This window comes from Gavialis gangeticus, unplaced genomic scaffold (assembly GCF_001723915.1).
Source record: "Gavialis gangeticus isolate Ggan-Ray unplaced genomic scaffold, GavGan_comp1, whole genome shotgun sequence".
NCBI lineage: Eukaryota > Metazoa > Chordata > Crocodylia > Gavialidae > Gavialis > Gavialis gangeticus.
In genome coordinates this window covers 22,288,219-22,300,185 of record NW_017729030.1, presented here as the reverse complement: position 1 = coordinate 22,300,185, position 11,967 = coordinate 22,288,219, and the positions used below count along the sequence as shown (strand labels likewise).

At 39.2% G+C, this 11,967-nt stretch overlaps 1 protein-coding gene across 1 annotated transcript in view; it reads right to left on the bottom strand.

Annotated features, from left to right (window-relative positions):
• Positions 1 to 11,967, bottom strand: part of LOC109301102 (bifunctional heparan sulfate N-deacetylase/N-sulfotransferase 3) — a 176,865-nt gene that overhangs the window by 17,450 nt on the left and 147,448 nt on the right. Inside the window, exons 9-12 of the mRNA XM_019522025.1 lie at positions 10,900 to 10,996; positions 9,643 to 9,766; positions 7,929 to 8,103; positions 3,214 to 3,384 (exon numbers count right to left, since the gene is read on the bottom strand). Of these exons, the coding sequence (XP_019377570.1) occupies positions 3,214 to 3,384; positions 7,929 to 8,103; positions 9,643 to 9,766; positions 10,900 to 10,996 (567 nt within the window). The remainder of the gene's footprint in view (positions 1 to 3,213; positions 3,385 to 7,928; positions 8,104 to 9,642; positions 9,767 to 10,899; positions 10,997 to 11,967) is intronic.

Here is an 11,967-nt window from a genome sequence, read left to right as displayed (position 1 = left end):
AATCTATGAATCTATGAGTTTGTCAATGACTTGAAAACTAAGTAGGAATCTTCCAAAAAATGGAAATGTGGCAACATTCTGGAGGATGAGTACAGGAGTACATTAAGGGCATGCAGAGGAAAATCTTGAAAGCCAAGGCACAAATTGAGATACAGCTATCAAGTGGCATAAAAGACAACCAAAAAACATTCTCTAAGTATGTTAGAAGTAAAAGGAGGATCTTTACTGAATGCAGACAATCAGCTAGTAATGGATGATGCAGAGAACGCTGAAATGTTTAAGGCCTTCAATCTTCACAAAAAAGTCAACTATCAGATGACAAATGTAGTCACTGTCAAGCATGAAAGAAGATAAAATACACAGAATAGGGAAAGAAAAAGTTAGAAATTACATAGTTGAGCTAGAGGCAAGAATTTCTGTCGGTGATAGCTTTTAACTGGACCAACATGGTTTATCTACATGGTTGAAATAAACAAGCTTTCAAATACCATGCATTCTTCCTCAGCTCTTCTAGTTAAACTAAATGTTTTCAGGTCAGTAGTTCTTTGTTGCTTTGGGAAATAAGATTAATTGCTGAGAGTTTACAGAAAGTGTAAAGGACTATTGTTCATATCATCAAGGGATATGAAATCCAGCATTCCTGAAGTACCTATCCTGTCACCTGTGCTCCAAAATGGGGCCTTTTGGAGAAGTCAAAATTAAGCATAGCATAGAGAGTATCATATTGATATACTGATATTGGGCCTCTAAAGTTTGGCACCAAAGAGATACTAATACCAGATGGCTGAATTTGAACTGCCTTGGTATGCCCTTGAAAATAAAAGCCCAGATTCTTCCCAGAGTATTTCAGGATTAGTTTAGTGGAAAGAGTGCCACACACATCAGTGTGCAACCTCCTCCACCCCCTCCAAAAAACAAACAAAACCCAACAAAAAACAAAACCCAAACAAAAACAAAACAAAAAAGCAATCCCATAAAATATCTGAATAAAACCTGAGTCATGTGATGTATGCTGCCCCTGTGCTTTGCACTAGAAGATGCTAAGAGCCTATCACACACATAGAATCATAAAAAAATTAGGGTTGGAAGGGAACTCAGGAGGTCATCTATTCAACCCCCTTGCTCAAAACAGGACCATCCCCAACTAGATTGTCCCAGCCAGGGCTTTGTTGAGCTGTGTTTTAAAAACCTCCAAGGATGCAGATTCCAACCTCTCTAGATAATCCATTCCAGTGCTTCACCACCCTCCTAGTAAGAAAGTTTTTCTTAATATCTAACCTAAACTTCCAACTTGAAAGTTGCTATCAAATACCCCCTCAGTCGTCTCTTCTGCAGACTAAATAAGCCCAGTTCCCCCAGCCTCTCCTTGGAAGTCATGTGCCCTAGCCCCTTAACCATTTTCATTGCCCTCTGTTGAATTCTCTAACTTTTCCACATCCTTTTTGTATCTTTTGAGATATGCACTGAGAAAGAGAATATGCAGGAGACAGAACTTTGTGAAGTATGTGTCCTTAAAGCATTGTCAGAAGCATGCAGCTTTCAGCTTTTGTTAAGCCATCTATTTTGAAATTCATGGGATCCACAGAGCTAACAGGATACATATACCAGGGAACACATAACCACTGATGCTCAATGAGTGGCCCACAGGGAAGCTACTCTTAATACACAGAAATTCAAAGACTCAGGGCACCTGAGATCCAGTAAGCAGGGTGCCAACTGAAGATCAGCGGAGCTGCAATGCACCAAATGTTTTCAATGTGCAATAAGGCCACACACCAATGAGACTCAGTGGAGGTGTCGACATGCTAACATATTTGACACAGGCGCTAATGTGCCAAGGACTTTAATGAAGTACATGCATGCAGAAGAGCTGGCAGAGGAGCAGAGGCCCCAGTGCACAAGAGACACAATGCAGACAACTTTGGAAAAGATGTGATGGGCAAAGGAATTTGTACAGGCATTAAAAGACCCTGGAATGTGATAAGTGCTAGAGGCAGGAGTTGATACACAGAGGCAAATGATGCACTGGGGACATAACTGGAGTGACTGAAGCAAATAGCTCAGGGAAGCACTAAGAAGCTGATGTATTTAAGGACAACTGGGTCTTAAGTCTTTACTCACCTAATTCTACCTTACTGGGATCACACAGTTCTACCTTACTGCCGAAGACAAAGATATTTCTGTGTATTTGAGGCTACACAGTGTTCAGCATACCAAGTCTTTTTCCAACCTCATAAAGGGTTAATTTAATGCTGGCCAAGTTCTTATGTAGAGGGCAGATGGAAGCATTACATAGCACCCTCTCCAGGAATATACCATGATGTATCAAGTTTTGCTGGAAGCCCAAAAGGGCTATCAAGTGGATGAAACTCGGATGTACCATCAGGCACTAACTCCTCTGATTTGCTTTCCGCTGTGGCCGGTAAGGAGTCAGAAAGTGAAAGATATTAAAAGAAAAGCAAGAGGCAAGCAATTCAAGCTGCTTACAGATATTAAAAAAAAAACAGAAAATCCCAGAGCTTTACTTTAAATTGGAGCACTACTATGCCAAGCCCAGTGCATGCCCAGAAGATGCATCACATTAGTTGGACCCAGCTTGCCTGACTTCTGTGTAGTTTGGGCTCTTTAGTGAGGCTTTTTGGGCACTTATATCTAATAGCTGATTGCATCAGCTTTAAATAAAAGCACTACAAATCCCCACTGAAGTGCCTGATCTATACCAATGCTGCAGAGTCAGCTCAAACTAATGTGCTGCTGCTTCTGGTAAAGCGTGTTTTTGGGTTTTTTTTTAAAATGTCTGTAAGCAGCCTCAGTGTTCAAGTAAAAAAGGTAGTTTAGCAGGTGAGCGAGAGTAAGTGGCAGCCATGGTGTAGCTTCCTCAGCCCAATGCTCTGAGATAAATTATAAATGTAAAGCCCAAATTTCTGCCCCTACTACATTTGTTGACAAAGTCAGCTGTGCAGTACTAAGAGCTGTACATGCATATGACATACCCTGTAGGGTCCAGCCATTCAATAACATGCCTATGGACAAGTGCCCAGTCACACTCTCATATATATAGCCATGAATAGCAGTATGTAGTAAAGAAGGCTTAGCAAAATATCCAAAAATATCATAATAGTATGATATATTCCAATGTATCAAATACAAATGAAAAAATATGTATAGAAACAGCAACAGAAATAGGAATGGAAATAAGTATTTCTTATTCACCTGATAAGGTGGGAAGTAAGTTAGCCATCTTTCTATATGGGTGGCATACCATCCAGGTACTAGACATCTCTTCTGTAGAGCTCTAAGCTCTGATGGAGCTCGAGGTCCAGCTGTGACCACCTGATAGAAGCTAAACTTTAGAGCTGTGGGGTCTTCATGCGATCGTTGATGCTGTGAAAAAAAAAGTTAAATTACAGGAACATCATGAATATTCAAGTTCAAAGTCAGGGAAATAAGACAGAATAGGGGTGGATAAACACTGTTAACCATCCAAACACCAGACCAGTATTAACCATGACAAATCTGAACACACAAAATAGATATTTAGTTCATTGTAAACCAAACCCAACATAATGAACTCAAATATGGTAAAAATCCATACAGGGCCAAATCTTGAAGTCCTTACATGGTATATATTCAGAAAAAACTCTTACTGAAGAAGAGTTATCTTATAGATTAGGGGCATCCAATTGTTGGTCCGTGGGCCACAGGCAGTTCACAAGGGGTTAAATTGTGCCCACCTAGCTCCCATCTGCCTGCTGCTCCCCGGGGAGTTTCCGGACTCCAGTTCTAGCCTTTGGCTTCTGCATTCTGTGTCCCAGGGTTGCAGTGTGATACAGCATGGCCCAGGTAGCTCAGGATGAGGCTGGGGCTGTGTGGCATGCAGTAAAGTAGGGAGGGGGGCATCCATATGGGATCACTGTAATGGTGGGAGGGTGTCACAGGGCTGCAATGTGCAGTTGAAGGATGCATGGATATGCAATGTATCCAGAAAGTGGGGCATCCATACAGTGCATAGCCCAGGGCCCTGCAATCTCTGTCAGGGACATGTGACCCCCAGCGGCTCAAGATAGCTGAGATAGATAATGGATATTTTTTGCTTATGGGAACAGTAATAGAAATAATATTTATATACAAAGTATGTAAAATAAATCCTAAGGTCCTTATGCAGTATTTACTCTTACCTAATTTATCAAACTCCTATTGAAACCAAAGAACCAGAAGAAAGGGAACTCCTTTAGAATAAGGACCCACAATTAAAACTCAGAGTAGTATTGGACACATATCTGTCTGTTCTGAGCAGCTCCTACTCTTTCAAATAACTTGGGCATAGAGACCAGATGCCTTGGTGATAGGCAATACAACAACACTTACAGAAAAAATTATTTAATACAGGCAGTCCTCTACTTACATTTCGAATTACAATGTTTCGCACTTACAACGTTTATAAATTGACACCCTGTTTCAACTTTCTGACATCAGTTTCGACTTTACAACGCTTGATCTGATGCAATGCCATGCCAGCAAACAAGTTCTCTGCATCGCTCATCTCCCTGGAGGGCATCTGTCCAAACTTCTTTGGACACTTTCTTTAAGAAAGCCGACAAGACTCCAGAAAAACCTGCAGCCAAGACTCCTGAGAAGACTGCAGCCAAGAACCCTTCAAAAAGTCCAACCAAGAGCCTCTCAAAAAGTCCAGCAAAGTCACCTCAAAGAAGTCCTTCCAAATCAATACGATTGCTATTTACAATATAAATACATTAATGTAGCTATATTACTTATCTATAATTGATCGAGTACAAAATTCTGGGGTTTTTTTTGTGAAAATAGGGTATAGGGCCTTGGTTCAGGAACCAATTCCCCATTTATAACATTGTTTTTTATGGGAAAATTGGTTCCAAGTTACAACGTTGTGACTTAAGAAGTGGTTTTCAGGAACCAATTGTGTCATAAGTCCGAGGACTACCTGTACTGCATTGACTCAAATTCAAAGTAAGATTTTCTGCCCGGAATCAGCATGGGTGGAGGGGGGGGAGCCTCATCTTAGATTTGAATACAGACTCAGGATGGCTCAGCTTCAATTTCAGCCCTGGGTTTGGGGCTGAAGTCAGAGCTGAGCTGCTGCCTGCCTTGGGCTAGAGTGGCTTGTTTGGTTGGTGAGGGGAGGAGTGGGCTTGCAGCTGGAGGAGCATGGGGGAGACGCAGGGTCTGTAGGGGGGACTGGGAAAGACATGTATATGTGGTTTGAGGGGAATGTGGGGGATACTGCACAGCCTGCGTGCCACCAGCTGCCCCCTCCTCACCTTACCTCTGGCTTCAGTCCCTCCAGCCCTGACTTGCTGGCTGGGCTGGGGCTGGGCTGGGGCTGCCACTGTTGCTGACTGCCCTGGAGCCAAAGCAGAGCTGCAGCAGAATAGGAGTGGAGGAGGGTGGTGAGACAGTCATGGGAAGATACTCAACAGGGGGTATCTAGTCGGGGAGACAGGCGCAGTTATGGGGGGCAAAGGGCAGAGGGACAGGCAGGGAATGCAATGGGGCAGGAAGGCAAGGAGCAAGGTCTGGCCACTTACCCTCTGCTGCTGCTTTCCCTGCCACAGCAGAAAGGACAAATTTAAGACAACCTTCCACTATTTAGATCTATACATGGACAATTGTAACACACTTATAATTTTCCACATATAGAATCTAATTATTGGGGATCTTGGATCTGGGTTGTCTTGGCTTTGGGTAAATGCTGTAAAACAGATTACGCAGAGAGGTTGTGGAATCTCCAACCTTAGGGGTTTTCTTTTTTTTTTTTACAACCCAATAACATGAATGCTTCCTTGATCAAAATGAGGTGGAAGCTTGTATAACAATACCATAGTTATGGAGTAATTACTCGAGAGGTATAGGCTTTTAACAATATTTGTTCCATAGGCTGCTCCTGCTCTTAAAAAATGAAAGACTTTTAACCTTCAAAACTTGAATGCATTACATTGACCATTTATACCATAATCTGTCACAAATCCTTAAACCAATTGCTCATCTGTGCTCAGGGGCACAGCTGGGGGCAGGTGCAGTGATGCAGTTGTACCCCTTCCTCCTCTCCCTACAACCTGTGATTCCTGCTCCACCCAAATTTTGAAACCAGCTGTCTAGGAGGGGTAGAGACCTTTCTATTCAAGCAGTGCTGAGACAGTCAATTGAATCCAGGGCTCATTATCATCTACCTTATTCCTGCTAATCTCTCCCCAATTTACAGGTGTCAACAACCCTTTACCTTTTGTAATGGTTTTGGTGCTCTACTATTCAACCTATCCTTTCTTTTGAAATTTTGCTATTAGCCATTCCTGGTAATGTCTGTCTTCAATTTCACTGCCCTGTAAACTGTTTTTAGCTTTATTTAAAAACCTTTACTCAGTTGTGGTCATAATGACTCAGGTGTAGAAATAACAGACAGTGAAGTATTGAAGGCAATGTCAAAACACTTAGGCTTTTCTTTTATGAATCTGAATAAGATATATATATATAATTACTATGACTTCAGGACTGACACAATATCTTTTGATGATTTTGAATATTTTTTGCCTAATTTGTTGTGTTTTTTAAAACTGTATATATAATCTAGCATATCAGTGCACGTTCCAATACTATATTTGTTTTCCAATAGCTATATATATCTATATTTGTTTTTATAATTTATATATGTGAGATATATATATATATATATATATTTTTATATGTTTTAATAATATAGCACTTTCCCTCTAGCATATTAATAAAGCTTCTATGTTATCTTCAACTGGAAAAAATATGTTGTGTTCTATGTGCTGATGTGCTACACCATCTGAACCACTCTTTCGGAAATCTTAGATCCATCCATGTTTGTGCTTCATATTAAACTAAATTCATATGGACTATCCAGGTTTTCATCCATGTGCTTGTGAATTATATTAGAAATGTATTACTTTTTTGTCTAATTAGTCTGAATTATATTTGGGGATTGCATTCAAGTTTCTGATATGAAAAAAATCCTGTTCAACTTTAACCTATCTTTTTATATAATAACTCAGAGGGGATTATGAGCAGAATGACACTTCAGTAATATAGACCAGGATTATCCAACTTTAGTGTGGCCTGGGGCTGCACATGGTGTAGGCATGTAGCCTCTGGGCTGCATACTGCATTGGTGCCCCCCCTTCTCCAGATCCACTCCCATTACTTGGGCTGTGCTGGTGGTCCCAGTCCACCCGCCACTAAGTCTGTGCCTCCTCCCCATGAATGGGCTGCATCAGAAGCACTGGACAGCCCCGATATAGACTAAACTGTATAGTAAAATACTAATTTTTATTGTCTGCACTCTCCCAAAAAAATACTGAATCTGACATTGGATTTAAAAGCTGAATGCAAGTTAATTCAATTGTTACTTAGCTGAAATTTTCCAGTAGGAGATAACATTTTTCTGAATCTTTTCATGTTTTAATTCTCTTATCAGTCTAAGACATATGCAAGTGTTATGCATCCAAGCCTAAGTACATCAAATTAGTTACAGTGTGGGCCCATATTCCTCTGTTATGTCAGTTTAACAAATGTCAAAAAGGGTCTTTTTCCCCCAAGTTCACACCCTTGTTGGCAGAAGAATGAGGTCTTGACAAATAACACATGCGATTCTCACATTTAGTACATGCAACTGTCTGTATAAACATTCCTTTTGCACGTATGTATTTGTACTCAGAGTTGTGAAAATCGCAGGTGTTTGTACATTTTAAAGGAGTGTTGTTTCAAGTTTATATTCATAGGGAGTTTTTTCATAAATCCACTCATGATTGGTATTCCAATAAATATATCATTCACCAAAATCTGTTGCTTTTCAGTATAGAATGGATCCAAGTAACAAAGATTGCTTTGTATTTACTCAACTACAAGATGACCATGTTCTTCAAAAACCATACCTGATACCAGGAATATGCCCGATCTGATGGATCGATGAGAATGGTGATGATTCTGGCTTTGGGGATGAGGGAGGCTGCTCGTCTAGGAGCTTCCTCAGAATGAAAGTAGTTGGCACTTTTCTCAAAGAGAAAATCAGTGGTGACATTGGATGGTACTGGGAAGAAATCCATATACCTAGGAAAAGAACAGTGTCCTCAGAAATACTCAAAGGTCCTGAACACTGTAAAGCAAGGAGGGTTGATGAGCATGCTAAATAGATTTTATTAGAGAATAACCTAAAATAACAGACATCATCATTGCTAAATAAAATCAAACAAAACACTGTGTTGCATATTCTGACAACATTATAGGGTGCCAGGAGGTATTTTCTGATTGGGTATTAGCTGTGTCTGGCTGCTCAAAAAATCTGGTGGTTTTCATTTTAAAGTTTCCTGATGTTTACAATATAAAAGGCTTTCAGAAGCAACCTCTTTTTAGTGGACTGCCCTGAGTGGCTGAAATTCATCTAAGAGCACAGGTTTTGTGCTGGTGCTTTGTACAGAGGTAAATTTAACTATAACTATAACTATAAATAACATGGATAAAAATGGCTAAGCATCTGCACTGGAGTTTGAGGATAGTCTGTAGATGTTATCAGCTAGCAGACATCTCTTATTTTCTACACGTCAGATTGTTATCTGACACACAATAATGGATGTTCATTCACTGAACTTTGTAATAAGAATCCACTGCATCAATTATAACTCTATGAAAACCACACACCTTGAAAAGAAATTGTGTCTAAACCATCTCTACTCAGACCATATAACAGCCTTTGCACTATTAATTTTACAGATGAATACAGTCTATGGGAACCATTTTCCCTTGCACTGAGAAGTAAAGGAACAGGACAAAATATCAATAATCTTTTACTGGTGGCTCCCCACTTAATACTGCATATAGCTGTTTTTCACCTTTGAGCATTTCACTTGGCATCACTTTCTGAAGAAAGAAAATACAAGCAACTTCTTGCATAGGCTATGAGAATAAGATAGCAGCGATGCATTCTCTTTTCTTACTTGCTGCATTGCTGAATGTTTTCCTGGATGCTTGAGCCTTGAAAATATTTTTGAGAGGCTTTACTTTCGTCAGTAGCTGACTGCTAATATCTAATTTCTGTTTAGAGGGCAGAAAATAATGCCTGAAATTTTTATTAATGATTTCTTTTCTGTATTTTAGAAATAAGTTATTCAATTTGGAACATATTTCATGCTATCATATATCACACCTATAATGTTACTTTTATTGTCATCATTTCAAAGGTATGTGTGAAAGGAAATAGTATCTGTCACACAAATGTATAAGACTCTGTCTTTGAAGAGTTGCATCAATAAAAACACAATTCTGTTCTCCTTTTATTCATTAGCTGCACATTCTGAACATGCTAATATCTTGAGAGACACATGTAATTTTCCTTAAAATTAATTAGTATCTTACGATGGGAATAGATATCTCTTTATATGCTATATCAGCAGGAAAATAAACATCTTAGAATATGTTGTCTTTTATGACTGAAGTTACATTGTTCATAGACATTTTATTATCATTTTAAAAGAAAAGCAAACATAATTATCAATCTGTGTACACACACTTACATTACAAATATTTTGTATTGTCATTTTTGTATTGTGCACAGTATATAAACTTTATATTTATACTAATAACCCATCTTACCAATCAATCCCCCTGTGGTAGTTATTTCTATTAAAGAACTGTACCTCCTCAAAGGTTTTTGGGCTGGGGGAGTTACTAATGATGGAAGGATGCATAATCAGGAACAAATACAAAGCTGTGGTACCTGAAAATAGGATAAAGTCCAAAGATTAACTAAGCATATATATGTTACGAGGAAGAACCTGACTTGGTGTTAACTAGCATTGTCCCACTGAATTCAGTAAAACCAGACTGATTTATACCACCCACAGATCTGGTACTATATTTTTTAACCAAAAACTTTTAAAGAAACATGTATAGTTACTACAGAAGACTTGAGCTCCCCTGTGTATGACACATATAAGGAGGTTTTTTAAATGTGATTTGAAGAACAAACAATTGTTTCCAAGCTGAGGTTGTCATAAAAGGTATTTAAACTCTAGGTTTCCATTTAAACATTTTCACTATAGGTGACTGGTAGTACATGAATGGGAATACATGACAAAAGCAGCTTTCTCTTATCATGGAGAAGAGAAGCAGTAGTACATTTTATTAACAAAAAGTACCACAGCTTTACTGTTCTACCAGTCCTGCAGGGATTGCTTGCCCTGCAATGTAAATTCCACTGAATGACAATGAGTTCCTGTAAACAATATGCTTTTTTTGGGACCCTATGGATATTTTTATAGTGCTTCTGTGGCACTTAGGAGAGAATGACCAAGAAGCACGCCCTGCCCACCCATTTCTACTCTGTATGATGGTCATGACTTGGTGAAGCCACACAGGCTCATTCTCCACTCCTGCTCCTGAGATCTTGGTCTTTGGTGAATTTGAGAGAGTTAGCAGGAATCTTATCAGGGTTGTCTCATTTCTGGTTTGGCATGTCTGGAGCAGGAATGGGTGGGACAGGTGTGATTGTCAGCAGCACCATCAAGAACACTGCCCATGTGGTATGCAAATGCCTATAATGATTTTTTAAAAATAAATTACTCTCTTTCCTCCCTCAGTTCTGTTTAAATGTAATCAATCACTGTCACCAAATGATCTCTTTATCAGTGTTAATCACAATACTTCTACAAAAAGGCAAAACACTCTCCATTACATCATATTCTTAAATTGTGTAAAACCTGTTTTTATCATTCACATTACTGAGCTAAATTTGGATAATAAAAAAATATTACTGGATAATGCATATACAACACGGTAAGAGTGACTAAAATTAATTTGCTATTGTAGTCACTTGAAGCTGCATCACATTAAGATACTGTAAAATCTCACCAGTTTTCTGAGGTCCTATAACTAGGAATTTTGGTAATCGATCACAGGTTTTTTCTTTAGACCAGATATCTCTGTGCCGCTTGTCATCACAGGGATTCTAAGTGGGGAAAAAAGGAAAGACCGAGCATTTTATTCCTGATATTTGTTCATTATTTTTTTTTAACCTACACATATATTTCTCCAAGATTTAATCCATTGGTTACAAGACATCTGGTTATCTGCCTCTTATGATGGACACCTGTATGGGCCAGCTTTTGTCAAGTATATTTGTATAAATGGATTTACTTAAGATATACAATGTAACAGAAATGAGAGTCTAGGTCTATGAACTGATCTTTGTGTTAACAGAAGTTTTGAGGAAGCTATTGAAAATGTTTTGAGGAAATTGTATTGAAAGATGGAAAATACAATGCTCCAACCCTATCTTCTATATACACAAGGCTGTCATCCTTTAAAACAGAAACTGGACCAGATTTTTTCCTAGCATCACTTCATTGCACACAATGGAAGTGTGCCAGGGATGAATCTAGCCCATTATATTTTAGATGTGGGAATGCTTCCTAATGAGCTACTGATCATTTTCAGTATTTAGCACTTTTAGTTTTTATTTACTAAATTAAACAAGCCAAGCTCTTTTAGAGTTAGGATCCAGAGCTACAGCTAGATCTAGTAATGGACAAAGGGTGTGGGATCACAAAACATTTCATATGGAGGAAATAGGTTGTACTTTGTAGTAAAAGTGGAGTGGAGACACAAGACAGAGCATTACAGTGATGGAAGTCATTCTACTAGAGTGATGTTACCCACTACCAAATGAGGAGTAGCTATGCATTGGTGTAGGTTAACTGGTGTACTGCTTGTGAAATTGTTATCCTACTAGGCTGTTTGCAGACATTAAAAAACAAAAACAGTGCTTTACTTCAAATTCTGTGTGCTTCTGCACCAAGCCCAGTGTATCCTCAGAAGAAGCAGCATTTTAGTTGGATCCGGCTTGCCTGACAACTGTCTAGATCAGGCTCTTTACTCTGTGTGTGTGTGTGGGGGGGGGGGGGGGGGGGGGGGGGGTTT